Below are 20,499 nucleotides of genomic sequence, written 5' to 3'. Positions count from 1 at the left end.
AGCCCACGGAGATGGAAGCGACCGGGCGCTTTTCTCCAAGTGCCAGCAATTGACTGCTTTCCTCCAGGTGCGACCGCAGGCCAGGGAGGCAGGGGCGGTTGGGCACTTTTCTCTAAGGGCGCACTGAGGGGCGGGACCCCAAGCTCTCGGCTCCTCTGGGCCAGAGATTGGGAGGTGGCCACCTTCATTCCCGTCCTCCATCCTCCGTCCTCCAGAACTCTACGGGAAAGCGCTCAGGGAACAAAAGCTCCTGAAAGCAAACCCGAGCGGATTATTTAGCCCGGCCCCTGGCAAGGGTGGTGCAATTCCGCCTGCAGCAAAGACACTTGAGAATCACTACAACAGACCCCTCCCCCAGAAGATCAACAAGAAACCCAGCCAAGACCAACTTCAGTCACCAAGAACAGCGGAATTCCAGAGGAGGAGAAAGCAAATCTTATCTGGACAAAATGACAAGGTGGACAAACTCACCACAAAAAAAAGAACAAGAGGCAGTACTGAAGGCTGGGGACCTAATCAATACGGACATTGGTAATATGACAGATCTAGAGTTCAGAATGACAATTCTCAAGGTTCTAGCCAGGCTCGAAAAAGGCATAGAAGATATTAGAGAAACCCTCTCCGGAGAGATAAAAACCCTTTCTGGAGAAATAAAAGAACTAAAATCTAACCAAGTTGAAATCAAAAAAGCTATTAATGAGGTGCAATCAAAAATGGAAGCTCTCACTGCTAGGATAAATGAGGCAGAAGAAAGAATTAGTGACATAGAAAACCAAATGACAGAGAATAAAGAAGCTGAGCAAAAGAGAGACAAACAAATACTGGACCACGAGGAGAGAATTCGAGAGATAAGCGACACCATAAGACGACACAACATTAGAATAATTGGGATTCCAGAGGAAGAAGAAAGAGAGAGGGGAGCAGAAGGTAGATTGGAGACAATTATTGGAGAGAATTTCTCTAATATGGCAAAGGGAACAGACATCAAAATCCAGGAGATGCTAAGAACGCCCCTCAAAATCAATAAAAATAGGTCCACACCTCGTCACCTGATAGTAAAATTTACAAGTCTTAGCGACAAAGAGAAAATCCTGAAAGCAGCCCGGGAAAAGAAGTCCGTAACATACAAGGGTAAAAACATTAGACTGGCAGTGGACCGATCCACAGAGACCTGGCAGGCCAGAAAGAACTGGCATGATATATTCAGAGCACTAAAAGAGAAAAACATGCAGCCAAGAATACTATATCCAGCTAGGCTATCATTGAAAATTGAAGGAGAGATAAAGAGCTTCCAGGACAAACAAAAGTTGAAAGAATTTGCAAACACCAAACCAGCTCTACAGGAAATATTGAAAGGGGTCCTCTAAGCAAAGAGAGAGCCTAGAAGTAGTAGATCAGAAAGAAACAGTAACAGTCAATATACAGTATATACAGTAACAGTATACAGTACAATATACAGTAAGTCACCTTACAGGCAATACAATGGCAAAAAATTCCAATCTCTCAATAGTTACCCTGAATGTTAATGGGCTAAATGCCCCAATCAAAAGACACAGGGTATCAGAATGGATAAAAAAACAAAACCCATCAATATGCTGCCTACAAGAAACTCATTTTAGACCCGAAGACACCTCCAGATTTAAAGTGAGGGGGTGGAAAACAATGTACCATGCTAATGGACATCACAAGAAAGCTGGGGTGGCAATCCTTATATCAGATCAATTAGATTTTAAGCCAAAGACTATAATAAGAGATGACGAAGGACACTATATCATACTCAAAGGGTCTGTCCAACAAGAAGACCTAACAATCTTAAATATCTATGCCCCTAATATGGGAGCAGCCAACTATATAAACCAATTAATAACAAAATCAAAGAAATACATCGACAGTAATACAAGAATAGCAGGGGACTTTAACATTCCCCTCACTGAAATGGACAGATCATCTAAGCAAAAGATCAACAAGGAAATAAAGGCCTTAAATGACACACTGGACCAGATGGACATCACAGATATATTCAGAACATTCCATCCCAAAGCAACAGAATATACATTCTTCTCTAGTGCACATGGAACATTTTCCAGAATAGACCACATCCTGGGTCATAAATCAGGTCTCAACCGGTACCAAAGATTGGGATCATTCCCTGCATATTTACAGACCACAATGCTCTGAAGCTAGAACTCAATCACAAGAGGAAATTTGGAAAGAACCCAAATACATAGAGACTAAACAGCATCCTTCTAAAAAATGAATGGGTCAACCAGGAAATTAAAGAAGAATTGAAAAAAATCATGGAAACAAATGATAATGAGAACACAACGGTTCAAAATCTGTGGGACACAACAAAGGCAGTCTTGAGAGGAAAATATATAGCGGTACAAGCCTTTCTCAAGAAACAAGAAAGGTCTCAAATACACAACCTAACCCTACACCTAAAGGAGCTGGAGAAAGAACAATAAAGAAAGCCTAAACCCAGCAGAAGAAGAGAAATCATAAAGATCTGAGCAGAAATCAATGAAATAGAAACTTAAAAAAAAAATAGAACAAATCAACAAAACTAGGAGCTGGTTCTTTGAAAGAATTAATAAGATTGACAAACCCCTGGCCAGACTTATCAAAAAGAAAAGAGAAAGGACGCAAATAAATAAAATCATGAATGAAAGAGGAGAGATCACAACCAACACCAAAGAAATACAAACAATTATAAGAACATACTATGAGCAACTCTACACCAACAAATTCGACAATCTGGAAGAAATGGATACATTTCTAGAAACATATAAACTACCACAACTGAACTAGGAAGAAATAGAAAACCTGAACAGACCCATAACCAGGAAGGAGATTGAAACAGTCATCAAAAATCTCCAAACAAACAAAAGTCCAGGACCAGACAGCTTCCCAGGGGAATTCTACCAAACATTTAAAGAAGAACTAATTCCTATTCTCCTGAAACTGTTCCAATAAATAGAAATGGAAGGAAAACTTCCAAACTCATTCTATGAAGCCAGCATCACCTTGATCCCAAAACCAGACAAGGATCCCATCAAAAAAGAGAATTACAGACCAATATCCTTGATGAACACAGATGCGAAAATTCTCACCAAAATACTGGCCAATAGGATCCAACAGTACATTACAAGGATTATTCACCACGACCAAGTGGGATTTATTCCAGGGCTGCAAGGTTGGTTCAACATCCGCAAATCCATCAATGTGATACAATACATTAATAAAAGAAAGAGTAAGAATCATATGATACTCTTAATAGAGGCTGAAAAAGCATTTGACAAAGTGCAGCATCCCTTCCTGATTAAAACTCTTCAAAGTCTAGGGATGGAGGGCACATACCTCATTATTATCAAAGCCATCTATGAAAAACCCACTGCAAATATCATTCTCAATGAAGAAAAACTGAAAGCTTTTCCGCTAAGGTCAGGAACACGGCAAGGATGTCCATTATCACCACTGCTGTTCAACATAGTACTAGAAGTCCTAGCCTCAGCAATCAGACAACAAAAAGAAATTAAAGGCATCCAAATTGGCAAAGAAGTCAAACTATCACTCTTTGCAGATGATATGATACTATATGTGGAAAACCCAAAAGGATCCACTCCAAAACTGCTAGAACTTGTACAGGAATTCAGTAAAGTGTCAGGATATAAAGTCAATGCACAGAAATCAATTGCATTTCTTTACACTAACAAGACAGAAGAAAGAGAAATTGAGGAGTCAGTCCCATTTACAATTGTACCCAAAACCATAAGATACCTAGGAATAAATCTAACCAAAGAGGCAAAGAATCTGTACTCAGAAAACTATAAAGTACTCATGAAAGAAATTGAGGAAGACACAAAGAAATGGAAAAATGTTCCATGCTCATGGATTGGAAGAACAAATATTGTGAAAATGTCTATTCTACCTAAAGCAATCTACACATTTAATGCAATCCCTATCAAAATCCCATCCATTTTTTTCAAAGAAATAGAACAAATAATCCTAAAATTTATATGGAAACAGAAAAGACCTTGAATAGCGAAAGGAATATTGAAAAAGAAAGCCAAAGTCGGTGGCATCACAATTCCAGACTTCAAGCTCTATTACAAAGCTGTCATCATCAAGACAGTATGGTACTGGCACAAAAACAGACATATAGATCAATGGAACAGAATCGAGAGCCCAGAAATAGACCCTCAACTCTATGGTCAACTAATCTTCGACAAAGCAGGAAGGAATGTCCAATGGAAAAAGGACAGCCTCTTCAACAAATGGTGCTGGGAAAATTGGACAGCCACATGCAGAAAAATGAAATTGGACTATTTCCTTACACCACACACGAAAATAGACTCAAAATGGATGAAGGACCTCAACGTGAGAAAGGAATCCATCAAAATCCTTGAGGAGAACGCAGGCAACAACCTCTTTGACCTCAACCACAGCAACTTCTTCCTAGGAACATCGCCAATGGCAACAGAAGCAAGGGCAAAAATGAACTATTGGGATTTCATCAAGATCAAAACCTTTTGCACAGCAAAGGAAACAGTTAACAAAACCAAAAGACAACTGACAGAATGGGAGAAGATATTTGCTAACGACATATCAGATAAATGGATAGTATCCAAAATCTATAAAGAGCTTATCAAACTCAACACCCAGAGAACAAATAATCCAATCAAGAAATGGGCAGAGGACATGAACAGACATTTCTGCAAAGAAGACATCCAGATGGCCAACAGACACATGAAAAAATGCTCCACATCACTCGGCATCAGGGAAATACAAATTAAAACCACAATGAGATACCACCTCACACCAATCAGAATGGCTAAAATGAACAAGTCAAGAAATGACAGATGCTGGCGAGGATGCGGAGAGAGGGGAACCCTCCTACATTGCTGCTGGGAATGCAAGCTGGTGCAACCACTCTGGAAAACAGTGTGGAGGTTCCTCAAAAAACTGAAAATAAGAGCTACCCTAGGGCCCAGCGATTGCAGTACTGGGTATATATCCTAAAGATACAAACGTGGTGCTCCAAAGGGGCACGTGCACCCGAATGTTTGTAGCAGCAATGTCCACAATAGCCAAACTGTGGAAAGAATCTAGACGTCCATCAACAGATGAATGGATAAAGAAGAAGTTGTAGATATATACAATGGAATACTATGCAGCCATCAAAAGAAATGAAATCTTGCCATTTGCGACGACGTGGATGGAACTAGAGGGTATTATGCTTAGCGAAATAAGTCAATTGGAGAAAGACAACTATCATATGAACTCTTTGATATGAGGAAGTGGAGATGCAATGTGGGGGGGTTGGGGGGAGGTAGAAAAGAAAAAATGAAAAGATGGGATTGGGAGGGAGACAAACCATAAAAGACTCAATCTCAAAAAACAGACTGAGGGGGGACGGGAGAGGGGGTGGGGATATGGACATTGGGGAGGGTATGTGCTATGATGAGTGCTGTGAAATGTGTAAACCTGGCGATTCACAGACCTGTACCCCTGGGGATAAAAATACATTATATGTTTATTAAAATAATTAATTAAAAAAAAAACCAACATCTGGTCCAATGTATCATTCAAAGCCAGTTTCCTGATTTTTAGTTTAGATGATCTGTCCATCGATGTAAATGGGGTGTTAGAGTTCCCTATTATCACTGTATTACTATCAATTAGTTCTTTATATTTGTTATTAATCATTTTATGTATTTGAGTGCTCCTGTGCTGGGTACATAAGTATTTTTAATTGTCTTCTTGTTGAATCGTTCCTTTAATGATTATATAACATCCATTTCTCTTGCTATAGTCTTTGTTGTTGTTTTTTTTTAAAGATTTTATTTATTTATTTGACAGAGATTACTAGTAGTCAGAGAGGCATGCAGGGAGAGAGCAGGAAGCAGGCTCCCTGCTGAGCAGAGAGCCCGATGCGGGGCTCGATCCCAGGACCCTGATACCATGACCCGAGCCGAAGACAGAGGCTTTAACCCACTGAGCCACCCAGGTGCCCCGCTATAGTCTTTGTTTTAAAGCCTATTTTGTCTGATATAAGTATTGCTACCCCAGCATTCTTTTCACATCCATTTGCCTGATAAACGTTTCTGCATCCCCTCCCTTTCAAACTGCATATGTCTTTAGGTCTGAAGTGAGTCTCTTGTAGGCAGCATATAAATTGGTCTTGTTTTTTTATCTATTCTGTCACCCTATTTCTTTGATTGAAGCATTTAGTCCACTTATATTCAGAGTATTAACTGATAGATATGTATTTCCTGGCATTCTGTCATTTGTTTTGTTTTTGTAGATCTTTTGCTTCTTTCTTCCCTTGCTCTCTTCTCTCACCATAAGTTGGCTTTCTTTAGTGCTATACTTGGATTTCTCTCTTTTTATGCATATCTACTACTGGTTTTTGATTTGTGGTTACCATTAGGTTTATATATAACATCTTCTGAACCACATGTCATTTTAGCAGAATCACTACTACATTATTTAGTATGTCATTAAGAGATTATAATGATATTGGTCAAATGAATCCTTAGGAGAGATGAAGAATCAAATGGGGAGGGTGTTTAAATATTTTTAAAGAGTTGAAAACAACAACAAAGCAAAATCCAACTCAAGCATGAAAGAAGAAATTTTAAGTTTTACTGGGATGGATAGCAGACTGGCAAACAGAAAAATTATTTAATGTGTAACATGAATCTAAGGGAGATGATCTGCGAATCACTCATTTGGAGAGCATGGATTTGGAATCCTATCACTGATGGAGAAGAGTCAAGTCCTGTGATCATTTTTCTGGTCATTAAGAAACCTACATACACACACTGGTATATGAGCCCAGTCTCAATTTCTTTAGTTGGGATGATAATAATTATTTCCTCATTTGCTAAGCCTTTTTTAGCTCCCCGGAGCTTATTACGGTAAATTAAGGACACTGACATTTTAATTCAGACTTAGAAAAAATCTGTAGCTAAATTGTATTTTATGTCCTAGAAGTAATTAGAATAACTTGCCACAGAGTAACAGGTTACCCTTGAATTTCAATTTAAAATGTTTAAGAGATCAATTTAGTCTATGACATCAGTTGGAAGAGCAAAGAAAGTCTAACCAATCCTCTTAATACTAGACTGTTAAGAAACCAAGCCCCACTCGAAGTTTAATCAAACTTTAAAGTTATTAAAGTTTTTAGGGAAGTTTGTTAGATAATTGAGGGGCCTATAGAGAAAATGGGATATATTAAGTTTAAAATTAAGTTTAGCATGTTTAAGATTAATTATATTTGAAGACCTTTAAAAATAATCATTATGTAACTGGATTTGTAAATTGGCCTTGAGAATTCAAGGAAGAATTATCTTTTTGAATTGGTAGCTTTAATAAATCTAGTATTTTTTTAAATAGTCCCTGAATAATTGTTTTTATGCACAAAAGTTATCATCAAGGGCTCCAAAAACCAAAAAACAAAAATCACTGGTGTAATTCTAACTGCTGAAAAACATGACTAATGGCCTTAAAAAGGTAAAAAGAATTTTGATGATCACCAGAACCATTTGCAAGAAAAATCTCAAGATTTAAGACCATATCTGCTTAATTTCTTAGTACCTAAGAAATGTTCATTAAATAAGTAACAATCGAAAGAAATAATTGTTAAATGAGGCTAAGGCAAAATATATGAAGATGAATCAAACTACAAAAACTGAACTATTTTCAGGTTATTTCCTAATGTTGGTAGATTGGTTTTGTACTTAGAGCAATATGTAAGTACAGTTGATGATGACATGTAAGCACTGAAAATTCTAACAGATAGTCAACAATGTTCATTTTATGTTATTAAGATAGGGGAAACAGACTAGTAATATTTGATAAAAATATAAAACTAGGGTGCCTGGCTGGCTCGGCTGGCTAAGCATCTGCCTTAGGCTCAGTCATGATCCCAGGGGAGTCTGGGCTCCCTGCTCAGTGAGGGGTCTGCTTCTCCCTCTCTCTCCTGCTCTCCTTGTGTGAAATATTTAAAAATACATACCCACACAAACACGAAGCCAATGGTGAGATGTGAAATAATTTCTGTACCACAACAACCAAAAAAACCCAATTAATCAGAACTCCCTCAGCATTCCAGGCAATTGTTATTTTGTTACCAGTTCATGTTACCTGGATAGAATGGCAATGTCTATTTTCACAAATGAGTCCAATAAGTATGATATATTAGAAAATGGAAACACAGGACAATCAATATACCAAAGGTGGTAAGTTCCCAAACCACAATGTCATTAAAATAGAAATCAGTAAGATAAAAAGAAAGCCTCCAGATATTTAGGAAATTATATAATATACTTTTAAATAATCTACAGCTGAAAGAAGAAATCACAAAGGAAATTAGAAGATAAATGATAATGAAAATCTAGCATATCAAAACTTGTGAACAAAAAAAAATTTATAGTTTTAAATGCCTATATGGGAAAGGTAAAAAGATTTAATCAATAATCTAAGCTTTCACTTTTACTGAAAAAACACAGGCAAATTAAACCCAATTAACCAGAAGGAAGTAAGTACTGGAGAAAAAAGTAGCAATCAATGATAGTACAAATACACCATTAAAAAAATAAAGGCAAGCTACAGACTAAGAGAAAATATTTGTAAGATACATGTAACAAAAATTTTGTATTTATTATATCTAAAGAATTCCTATAGCATAATAAGAAGAGACAATCCAATTTAAAAAATCAGCAGAAGATACCACAAAAAGCATCTGGTAAAATCAGAAATGCAATTGAAACCATGAGATATTGCTACAAACTCCTAGAAATATCTACAATGAAAATGACAGACAACACTAAAGGCTGGCAAAAATGTGGGAACAACTGGAATTTCCATACTCTGCTTGTGAGAATGCGTATCTCTGGCAAAGGGTCTGGCAGTGTCTTACAAAGTTAAATGTATAACTACCCTCTTACTCAGCAATTCTACTCTTCAGTAGATAGACCAACTGAAAGTAAACATTCATAAAAAGAGTTATATAAAAATGTGCACAGCATCTTTATTCACAAAGCTCAACGATGAAAACCATTCAGGTGTCCACCAACAAGAGAATGGATAAAGAAACTGTGGTAATGTGTACAACGGAGTATTACTCAGCAATAAAAAGAGGCAAATTATGATATACTCAACAACACGGATAAATCTCACAGACATATGGTTGGCTGGACACAAGAATATATATTGATTCCATTTGTATGAAATTCTAGAACCAATTGCTGGTGACAAAGATCAGAAGAGCTGGGAAGGTATACTGACTGGAGAGGGAAATAAACTTTCTGGGTAGATATTAACATTCTATACCATGAGAACAGTGTGGGTTACATTAATACACTTATATATCAAAGTTAAGATTGGTTCATTTCAATGTATATAAATTTTACATTAAGAAGGGCCCATTAAAAAATAATTGAATTGGGTAGGGAATGGTCTGAGGGATAGATAAAACAAGAATGGCAGTTATATTGCTAATAATTGAAGCTGATGATGGGTACATGGGAGTTCATTATACTGTAACTGTTTACTCTGTATATGTTTGAGATCTCCCATAACGAAAAGTTAAAGAAAAAAAGGAAATAGACCAATTTTTGAGTCTTTTTATTTAATTAAAACAGGACAATCTTATTTACTACCCCAATTAAAATAGGCAATCGCCTAAATATGGTTATTTTACATTAGCAAAATTCTAATAATAAATTTAATTGGACTGTTAAATTTAAGTGGGACAATCTATGACTCCCCATGCCTCCAACCAATGATTGTTCTCCATATATAAATTTATTAAAGTTATAGCTTTGATTTTTTTCTAATATAAAAGCACACAGAACACTTTTATTCTTGTTAATTTCCTGGTGACCTAAAAGGAAAAATCACTGAAGTAAGTATTAAGTTTAATAGTTTCTACAAATATGGCCTACTCTTCTTACAGCCCAAAGTATTTCTTTAATTCAAAAGGAACAAATCAGAGTTGCTAGAAAAAAAAATCCACTGGATATGTAGATGTATTTTTAGATGCAGTGAACAACTAATTTTTCACTAGTACAATATGTTTAAAGTAGGAAGTGTAAAAAACATTCCCAATGAAGCTTTCTGCTATTAAGTGAAGAGGATTCATCTTAGTATTTCCAAAGCTTTGAGCTAAACATGTTGTTATGTGAAAAAAATTCCCTCTTGGGTTTTCAAAAAGTTCTCTCCCCACAATCAATAACCAGCTAATTTTTATACTCCTCAACCATTGTTCATTCAGATGGTATATTAAGTTTTATTGTTAAAGTCATCACATGCCAATTTTAGATTGATTATTTGCTATAATGGAGAAGAGAGGTAAAAAACTTAAAGCTTTGCAATATATAATAGTTTTTATACAAATTTATATTGGTAATAAAGCGCCTAGGACAGAACTTGAATAACAGCTATCTAATAACTATATATTGATTTTTCTAAGGATGCAGTCATCAGCTGATGTTAAGAAGCCCTGAAGTGTGTGAGGCTATAGAAGCGAGAATTACAGGATTAAGGAGGAGGGGAAAAAAAAAAAAAAAAAAAAAGCAGTCGCAGTTTTAGGTTTTTTTACTAAGGAATTTGGCAGGTTTATGGAATCTGGGCTAAGAGAAACTCTAGAAATAAAAGTTTAATCTTTTTATTTTACAAATAAGGAAACTGAATCTCCTCAAAGTTAAAGTGGCTTGATTAGGAGTAGTGAACAGCAGAGTTAGGATTAAAATTAAAACACATGTCTCCTGTCTCCTAATCTATAGCTCATCCCTTAAACAACACTAATTTCTTTTTTTTTTTTAAGATTTTATTTATTCATTTGACAGACAGAAATCACAAGTAGGCAGAGAAGCAGGCAGAGAGAGGAGGAGGCAGGCTCCTTACTGAGAAGAGAGCCTGATGTGAGGCTTGATCCTAGTACCCTGGGATTACGACCTGAGCCGAAGGCAGAGGCTTTAACCCACTGGGCCACCCAGGCGCCCATTAACACTAATTTCTCAGTGTCAAACACAACTCAAAAATGTAGTTTTTCTTTATACATTATGTGTAACATTTGCTAACTTGTATACAATTTCAGAATTCTTATTAACACTGTTAAACTAATTTGTGTCGCTGTTTGTAAAACCCTCTTTACTGCCTTCAGATGATTACATCTAGTTTCAGCTGTAATATTCCTAGCCACCACCAGGAGGAGATTTTGTTTCAAAAGCTACAGCCAAAAAAAAAAAAAAAAAAAAAGCTACAGACAAACCAATGACAAGAATTAGAACTTAACTTCCAAATCCATCCATTTATTTTAAGGTACCACTAACTAGTCACTAGCTAATGGAAACTTCTCCAAATTTTCTAGTTCTTCTATAGTGTGATACTTTCTAAAATTTTATAAAATGTGATCTATATTATACATCTGAAGCAGGCTTTAATGGACAAACCAGTTAAAAATGGGCTCAAGAAATGTGCAGAACAAGTAAAATCTTGCTTACCATTTTTGCTTCTGACTGTACTGGTTGAGGGGAGGAAGGACCTGGAATTCCTGGAACACTAGGCACCATGGTGACTGGTCGAACAAGCTATGCAAAACATATTAAAAAATAATTGCTAGAGAATATATTCAAAATGACTGTGCTGTATCTGCAAAATGGCTATAAAAACCTAAGAGTTCAGAACCAGAAAACCTTAAATCCCTACTCATCTTCTGTCCTGATTTATCCTTTAAAACTTGTCAATTTCTGAGACGCTTCTCTAATCTTTAATTTTCACAATTTTTTAAATGGTTTCTTCTTACATAGGACTCATAGTATTCAAAGTAATTGGTGCAAAATCTCCCAAAGATCTGTCACACTGCCATTTGGATGTGAAAGGAAAAAACATCAAAACTTGTGACAATGAGGCTTACAAATAACGTCACAATAACTTTGGCTCTTCTACAAAGTATACATGTAATTTCTAAAATATATAAATCATGGTTTATTAATATACTATATAATATACTTCATTAATATACTATATAATGATAAAGAAAGAACCCGGTTACCTTTAATAATTTCTCTAAAAATAATAGTCTGGAACAGACTTCTTCAGTTTTAAAAAAACCTAATACTAACATTGAGTAATTATTATATAGCTAAATTATCTCTCCACTTTCATTTCTGTTTTTTTCATCGCATTTAACAGGATAATCATATAATCTCTAATACAAGGGCAAAAATGTTTCCCTCTTCAAAAATATCCTAAAAAAGAGGAAGTAGTCACCTAATATCTGAGTCCTTATAAAGTCACTCAAGGCATTTTGAACAGCAAAGTTCTGTCTGAAGATGATACATTATTTTATAACTACTTCAATCAATGCTAATTTTCAAAACTTAGGTTACTTGGAAGAATGTGTTAATAAGAAAGTAAATATTTCACATTAATTTTAATAATTTGTATGGGGATATAACCTCAAATTGTTGGAAGTTATTGTAGGCAGACTTTTAAAAACAATTTTTAAGAGCGATACAATAAATAATTATATTGTATGGATCAGAAATATCTATGTATAAGGTAAAAAAAAGAAACTTTTTTTATTACATGAATGAGTATCAAGGCTTGGGTGAATTTTCTAGGAAGGTAAGACTCAGGAAGTGTTATATTGAAATTACTCAGGTGAAAATTAAAATAATGTGTTTTGGAAAATTGTGCTAGATGTTTAAATAAGTGATCCTAATGATAAAAACCTGAACAATGAAGACACATTAGAAGAGTTTGAGTAAAACTGTTTTATGAAAAATAAGTAAAAAAAGTATTATTTCTAACTTAATCAAAATAATGTGCTTTTAAATATTCACTGAATTATTAAGTATTACAAGTAGATGTTTAACTTGTCTGTGACTTTCAAAATTTATATATTTAACATGCTCCTCAAGAAACTTTTCTTTTGGATCTTATATCTTGGTTTATCTTTCAAAATGGTCAATTTCTCAGAGACATTTGTATTAGCAAAGTGAAGGACTATCTACTGTTTTAGAGTGTTTAGATTTTCACACGCTTGCGCTAGCAAAGGAATGCTGTAAACCCAACCTGACCCTAAAAGTTCACAAGAGTGTTCTTATAAACAATTCCTACAATAATCAAAATATGGAGTTACTGGACATGTATTCTACAATAAATATTTTCCTAAAGGACAAAAATTTGTGTTAATATTTGAATTCTACAAATCTAGTCAAATTAAAATGTATTAAATAAGGATTAAATTTCTTAATATTAATAATACAAGGAAAACAAAATTTCTGGATGATGGAAAAACATTTTCTAACCAATCATGTTTGACTTTAATAAAGAGGTAAGTAAATTCTACTATAAAAACGAGTAAATACTACTAACCACTAATAAGTTTTTTGTTGGATTCAGTTTCATAAACCAATCAAGCAGCCCCAGGTGTATTTTCTGATTACAAATGTCAGTTTTGGTATGAAGAAAAGATTTAAAGAGTCTGAATCTCAAACTTACTGGGACTGCAGCTGGAACATGCACATTAGAACTCGTAATTGATGCAGGAATAGCAACAGGCATGGTCTGTCCATTAGGAAGATGCAATAGAAGAGGAAATGGGCCAGGTACAGGACTAAGAAACACAGAAGAAGGAAAATTAAAGGTAAGAAATCCTTATCAGTCATCTATAAAAATACATGAGTATTTTTACTCCTATTATCATATCATTTTAAAATACATTTCCTAGCCACTGCAAAGCAAACTGTAAAATTTTACTATTTTTAATTGCATCTTAAATGTATAATGTATAAAGCAGTGTGAAAAAAACAACAGGGAAAAAAACAGGAAAAGTTATGGATTTACTTGGGACAATCTCCAATGTTAAATGAGAATTTTTTTTTTTTTTTAATGAGAAAAATTTTTATCAGAGGCTCCTGAGGGGCATCTGACTGGCTCAGTCTGTGGAGCATGTGACTCTTGATCACTGGGGTTATGAGTACAAGCCCCACACTGGGTGTAGAAATTATTTAGAAGTAAAATCGTAAGAAAAAAAAAGCTTGAGAGATATGTGTAAGAACAGAAAGAAATGTCATCTGATGGAGTAATTTTTGTATTTTGTGTGAAACAGCAGGAAAATAAGAGACCACCTTAAAATCACATTCAATGTTGATTTGTTTTTATTTGTTTTTTTTTTTTAAAGATTTTATTTATTTATTTGACAGAGATCACAATTAGGCAGAAAGGCAGGCAGAGAGAGAGGAAGGGAAGCAGGCTCCCCGCTGAGCAGAGAGCCCGAAGGGGGGCTCGATCCCAGGACCCTGGGATCATGACCTGAGCCGAAGGCAGAGGCTTTAACCCACTGAGCCACCCAGGCACCCCTTGATTTGTTTTTAAAATTAAATTTTAGTTGGGGTGCCTAGGTGGTTCAGTTGGTTAAGTATATGACTTAGATTTTGGTTCAGGTCATGATTTCAGGGTTGTAAGATCAAACCTCACGTCAGGCATCATGCTAAACATGAAGCCTGCTTAAGATTCTCTCTTCTTCTCCCTCTGCTCCTCCCCCCCAAATTAAATTTCAGATATTTATTTTCTAATCTACAATATTAAGAAAAAAACAAAACAATCCAGTACTTTTTCAAAGCATGCAGATTAACACACACACACACACACACACAAAACTAAGGCCACATTTGAATAATTACATGCCTGAAGAAAAATTCTGACAAGAAAAACTTAATTCATAAATAGTTCAATGATTGGCCCAAATCATCACTTACACGATTGGCCTGTTAGAGGATGGTGCCTGGGTGATTACAGTACTTGAGGTTGGTGAAGGTACTGCTTGCTGAATAATTACACTGGAGTCAGAACTTGTAAGCAGCACATTGGGAACCTGTAATGATGCTGGACGAACAATAGCTGATGTGGGCTGTGCAGTTTGTGCCAATGGTACCTCCTATTTAATAATGAGACAGAGAAAGGGTGGGATTTAAAAATATAAGTCAATCCATGTAACTTAGAGTGAACAGAATGTAACATACTTCTAAAAGCATCGACAGAATTAATATCCTCCCCCAAAGTAAATTTTGGAAGTGGCTATAAAGTTTCAAATGCAATGTTCAATATTTTAATTTAAAAACATCAGAGTGCCCCCTCCCACAGTACAACTTGTTTTCCTATCAATCCAGAAATAGGCTGGGCAACTTGGCTCTGATTTCATGAGAACTTCTGTAAAAAGTAAAAATATAATTCAGTCTCAGGGAACTATAGAGCTTAAAATTTAGGAGAGATTACCTAGTCCTACTCCATCATCATACTGTAAAAAGAGGAAATAGGTCCAGAAAGACTGGGTTTACGGCTGATACAAATTCAGTAACAGAAATGGTTAAAAAAGTTTTAACACAGTACAAATGTTTACTAATCTCAGGTAGATACCATCCCCCACTACTGTCTCTCTCTGTCAAATAAATAAATAAAACCTTTAAAATAAATAAATGAAAATAAATAAAGCAATCTATAGAAAATTGGAGATGGAAGCAGAAACTCCAGTTAGAAGATAACTGTTAATAATCCACATAAAAGATGATGATGGTTTGGACTAAAGTGGTAACACTGAAGACTGAAAAAGATATAAATTAAGGATAATTCAGGGGGTATGTCTGATAAGATTTGCTACTGCTTTGATGTGAAGAAAAAGAGGGGCACCTGGGTGGCTGAGTGGGTTAAGCGTCTGACTTTGGCTTAGGTCATGATCTCAGGGTCCTGACATCAAGCCCTACATCAAGCTCCCTATTCAGCGGGGAGTCTGCTTGTTCCTCTCCCTCTGCTACCCCCCAGTTGTGATCTCTCTCTCCCTAGGAAATAAAATCGTTAAAAAAAGAAAGAGGAAAGGAATTAAGGATTCTTGGCTTGAGCAACTAGATGGGAGGGAAAGAAAATTTACTGAGACAGGGAAAGAATCAAGAGCTCTGACTTAGATATATTAAGATGGTTACTAGACATAGAAAGGGAAATGTCACAATGGGAGTCAGAGATGAATATGGAAATCCAGGAGATACTTTGGTTGATACAAGTTTGAGAACCATCAGCATGTAGTTGTTTTTATAAGTTATGAATGTAGATGAAATCACCTAAGAAGAAAAGTGAGAAAGAGTAGTGAACGAGGCCCAAACAGACTATGCCTTGCCCAGGGGGAGGCTAGAGACAGGAATGCAGAAAGAAGAATTATCCTTGAAATATGCTAAAGCCACAATGAAGAGGGAAAAACTGTTGAGTGTAAAGGGACTAGAAAGCTCTTTAGAAAAAAAGATACTTCTATCACAGAGTTAACAGCATTTCCTGTAACTGTGATAACATGGAAACAATCTTTATGTCCAAAAAGAACAGGATAATTTGATACATTAAGGTAATGGTAAAAAATAAAACAATTAAAACTTAGTATTTTGGAAATTTTCTAAGGACATGGGAAAGTGTTCATTAATGCTGAATGTCTAAAGCACAATACAAAAGTAAACTAGGATTGGCCTGCCGGGCTGGTTCAGTTCGTAGAGTATGTGACTCTTGATCCTGGGGTCGTAAGTTCAAAGCCCCACATTGGGTGTACCGCTTACTTAAAAAAATTTTTTTTAAATTTTTGTTTTAAATTAAAAAACAGGGGTGCCTGGGTGGCTCAGTCAGTTAAGGGTCTGCCTTTGGTTCAGGTCATGATCTTGAGGTTCTAGGATCAAGCCCCACATCAGGCTCCCTGCTCAGCAGAGAGTCTGCTTCTCCCTCCCCCTCCACTTGTGCTCTGTCACTCGCTTTCATGCTCTCCAAAAAATAAATAAAATCTTTAAAAAAATTAAAAAGTAAACTAGGATCTTTGAGTTTTTCTTTGTATCCATCTATCCTTCTAATGAAAATGCATGCATATATCTATGAAAAAACGTTTCAAAATATTAGTAATTTGTGGGGCGCCTGGGTGGCTCAGTGGGTTAAAGCCTCTGCCTTCGGCTCAGGTCGTGATCCCAGGGTCCTGGGATCGAGCCCCACGGCAGGCTGTCTCTGCTCAGCAGGGGGCCTCCTTCATCCTCTCTGCCTGCCTCTCTGCCTAGTTGTGATCTCTGTCTGTCAAATAAATAAATAAAATTAAAAAATATATATTAGTAATTTGTATCACTCAATTATGGGCTAACAGGTGATTTTGCTTTTCTTCCTCATATTTTTTCTGTATTCTTAAAGTTTTTATAATGAGACTCACTTCTATAATTAGGAAATGAGGGGAAAAAACCCACAAAACATCTAAGGTCAAAGCATTTATTCCTAAGTAGATCGTTACTTATTCTGCCTTACTTCTAGATTCCTTGCCATGACAGAAGTCCGTTAATTCATTTACGGTTTTAGAATATCATCATTTAGAAAAAGACACTGTCACTGCCTCTTCATTGTGCCACACACAGTGCCCCATGTAAGTGTTTATGAATAAAAAGTGATCAAGAAATACCCATGGGGCACCTGGGAGACTCAGCTGGTTAAGCGTCCAACTCTTAGATTTCAGCTCAGATCATGATCCTCAGGGTTTTGAGACTGATGAGCCTGTTGTCAGGCTCTGCGCTAGGCATGGAGCCTGCTGAAGATTCTCTCTCTCCTTCTCCTTCAGCCCCTCCCCACTCCTCTCCCTCTTCCCCTCTCTTTAAAAAAAAAAAAAAAAGAACGAACCACAATAATGGTTACTCAACACACACTATAGCCCAGGGGTCCCAAGTTACCAAGGTATTCAAGATCCAGGAATGAGGCCCTAAACCACCTACAAAAGGCTTATACTGAGACAGTATCATCATCATCTTAGTTGGTAATACCAAAGACCCATTGCTGATAATGAGTAACTATTCGTTCAGCCCTTAAAAAGCCTAAACAACCCTGGTTCAAGCAATTTTTAGTTGTAAAGAAAAAGCTGTCACTATATAAAAGTGGCGAAGAATAAAACAGCAAAACCCAAAAACTAAATTCACTTTATAAACTCTTGTAGCCTTAAAAAAATAACTTTTATCTGCTGTTTAACTGCTGTTCTCCCCTACAATTTTTCTGTGTGTAATAAAAAGCCAATTATCTATAAAGGTGACATCTTCTTTCCCTGAAGTTTCTGAGTATTCACAGCTTTCACATATAAGACTATTATAACCTGATACTCAATTATGTACAACTTAATATATTAACATGTTAGGTAAATCAAATATTTAACTTTCCTTGGGATAGTTTTTTTACACCACGTTCATGTTTCTACCAAAAATATAAATTTCTAACCTTTTCATCACTGGTAGTAGACTCTGGGTGAGGTAAAGGACTATCTTGGTGAGTTGTTTCTACAACAGAGGGCTCCTCAATTTTGCTTCTTATGATGGGTGTTGCAAGAGGGGATAAATCTAGAGGCATCTAAAATATAAACATTAAAGAAAATGTCAGAAGTTCAATAAACGCCAATCAGTGTATATAAAATAAGAAAGCAAGAAGTGTAAGCTAGGACAACTGTTTGTTAGAAGTACTCTTTTAATTTCATGATTAACAACATACTTTTTTAATGTCGTCTTCAGAGGCTTTCTTGAATTCATTCTCAAATGGACTTGCCAATTCATTAAACAAACCCACTTCTTCACAGTTTTTCAAAAATCTTGTTGGTGTTGGGGTCTGATCTGAAATAAATGTCAAGAAGCAACCACATAGATTTAAATATCATACAGGACCTTAAAATATAGCTAGTAACTTAACAAATTAAACAGGATTGGTTCAGTCAGCTGTTAATTCTCTTTGGAAAGACCTTTTCCTTTAAAGCAAACAAAATTTGGTTAAGTTTTTGTTGCAGTTCAAGATATTTCCTCCAACTTTATGAACCATAAAAGTATGAAAAAAGTCCTTCTCGTTCCTTAGTCCAGACCTTCTCTTTTAGTAGAATGACATAAGCATCTTCTACTCAGAGATCAACTACTATCATTATTTAAGGCAGTAATAATTTTTTAAAATTTATATTATTAAAAATTGTGATTGTTTAAAATACATGCAGTTTGGGGAAAACTAGGACAAAAGCATGTATATTCATTCACTCTAGCTCGGACCTTCCACTAGTGTTCATAATCTATTAGGAAAGCAAGCTTAAGATAAAACAGAATTTTAGTAGGTAGACCAAAATACTACAAGGAAGAAAAGGTTAAAGCAAGAGCCCTAAAACAAAAACAAACCAAAACAAAACCCTCTTTTATCACTATCCATAGAAGCCAGTTTTCTATTTTAATGGATTTTTCAAGCTTTGAACTATAGGCTATATAAGAGTTACATATTTAGGGAATGTTCTACTTTAATTTCTAGGCAATAGAGGAATAGTCAATTATACTTTCTCACAATGTAAAATATTTTAACTATACTTGAATAGGTACTCACGTTATATACATTAACACATGTACTGGTTATGGAATAAATACTAGTTAGGGTCCATGTCGAACAAAAAATAGTATTTTTATATGGATTTTGTCTATTTGTCTTATTATTTTCCAGGCTATTTATTTGTACTGATGAAAGCTGATGGCACAGGGCATCAAGTTACAGGTTTTATCAGGATCTAGTCTAAGCTAAATAGAAGTATAAAGATGACTCCTAATTTAAGATTTTATATAAAATTAAAATTCATATATTTGTTACATATTATATCCCCAGAATTGGCAGTAATTAGTATTATTTCATCTTTGCCCCACATGTACCTAGAATGTAACATACTTACTACATATAAATATATTTAACACTATAATGACCTACATGTCATACATATTAGATACAATGTAAGCCTATCTCAAACACTACGAGTATTATCTAAATTACTAAAGGCATCACTTTACCTATTAGTCTACAACATACATATCCACTAACCCTAAAAAGACTTCTGAAATTGTATTACAGCAAGGGCTCAGAGTACACATATCAGCTTAAGTCCTTTATAGGTGAATTAGTAAACTGAATAGAAATTTGTCTCCTCTGTTCACAGCCAAAGGGTTCGTCTATCTCAGCTCAACAAAAGGCTCCTAATGTGTGGTAAAGGAAGAGAAAAGTCTTAGAAATAAAATATACGCATAAACCACTGTTATGAGTGACTACTGGAATGATTAGGTGTGAGAAAAGAAAAGTCAACACAGGCACAACTGTTTAAACATGCAGTGGCTTATGGATATTGATCATCAAATATATACCACACACATCATGCATTACACTTACACAGTAATGCTAAACTACTAATTTCAACATGTTAGTTAAAAAAATGGTCAAGTGCTGTGTTTAAATGTGTTCTACTCTTCTACTGTAATAAAAGTAAACCAATAGGAAATTTCTAGAAACCAATCTCAAAAGATTTTTGAGTTGAAAAGTTACAGATACTTGTCTAGTGCAATAAATTTCAGACAAGCAAAGACCTTTCATGCCTAGGAGGGTGAACTGCCTAGACTGTTGTTATTTTGTTTGACTACTTTTTTGGGTTCCAGCTCC

The 20,499-nt window shown here is 35.6% G+C and overlaps 1 protein-coding gene across 5 annotated transcripts in view; it reads right to left on the bottom strand.

Annotated features, from left to right (window-relative positions):
* ATF2 (activating transcription factor 2) overlaps positions 1-20,499 on the bottom strand; it is an 89,810-nt gene that overhangs the window by 30,684 nt on the left and 38,627 nt on the right. For all 5 annotated transcript variants that reach the window (XM_080799102.1, XM_080799104.1, XM_080799103.1 and 2 more), the window contains 5 exons: positions 18,547-18,665; positions 18,280-18,408; positions 14,775-14,953; positions 13,516-13,630; positions 11,511-11,597 (listed from right to left, as the gene is read on the bottom strand). In XM_080799102.1, the coding sequence (XP_080655228.1) occupies positions 11,511-11,597; positions 13,516-13,630; positions 14,775-14,953; positions 18,280-18,408; positions 18,547-18,665 (629 nt within the window). The remainder of the gene's footprint in view (positions 1-11,510; positions 11,598-13,515; positions 13,631-14,774; positions 14,954-18,279; positions 18,409-18,546; positions 18,666-20,499) is intronic.

This window comes from Martes martes, assembly GCF_963455335.1.
Source record: "Martes martes genome assembly, chromosome: 3".
In the NCBI taxonomy this organism is placed as follows: Eukaryota; Metazoa; Chordata; class Mammalia; order Carnivora; family Mustelidae; genus Martes; species Martes martes.
Note: the sequence above shows the minus strand (reverse complement) of the source record. Positions and strands in the feature narration are given on the sequence as shown.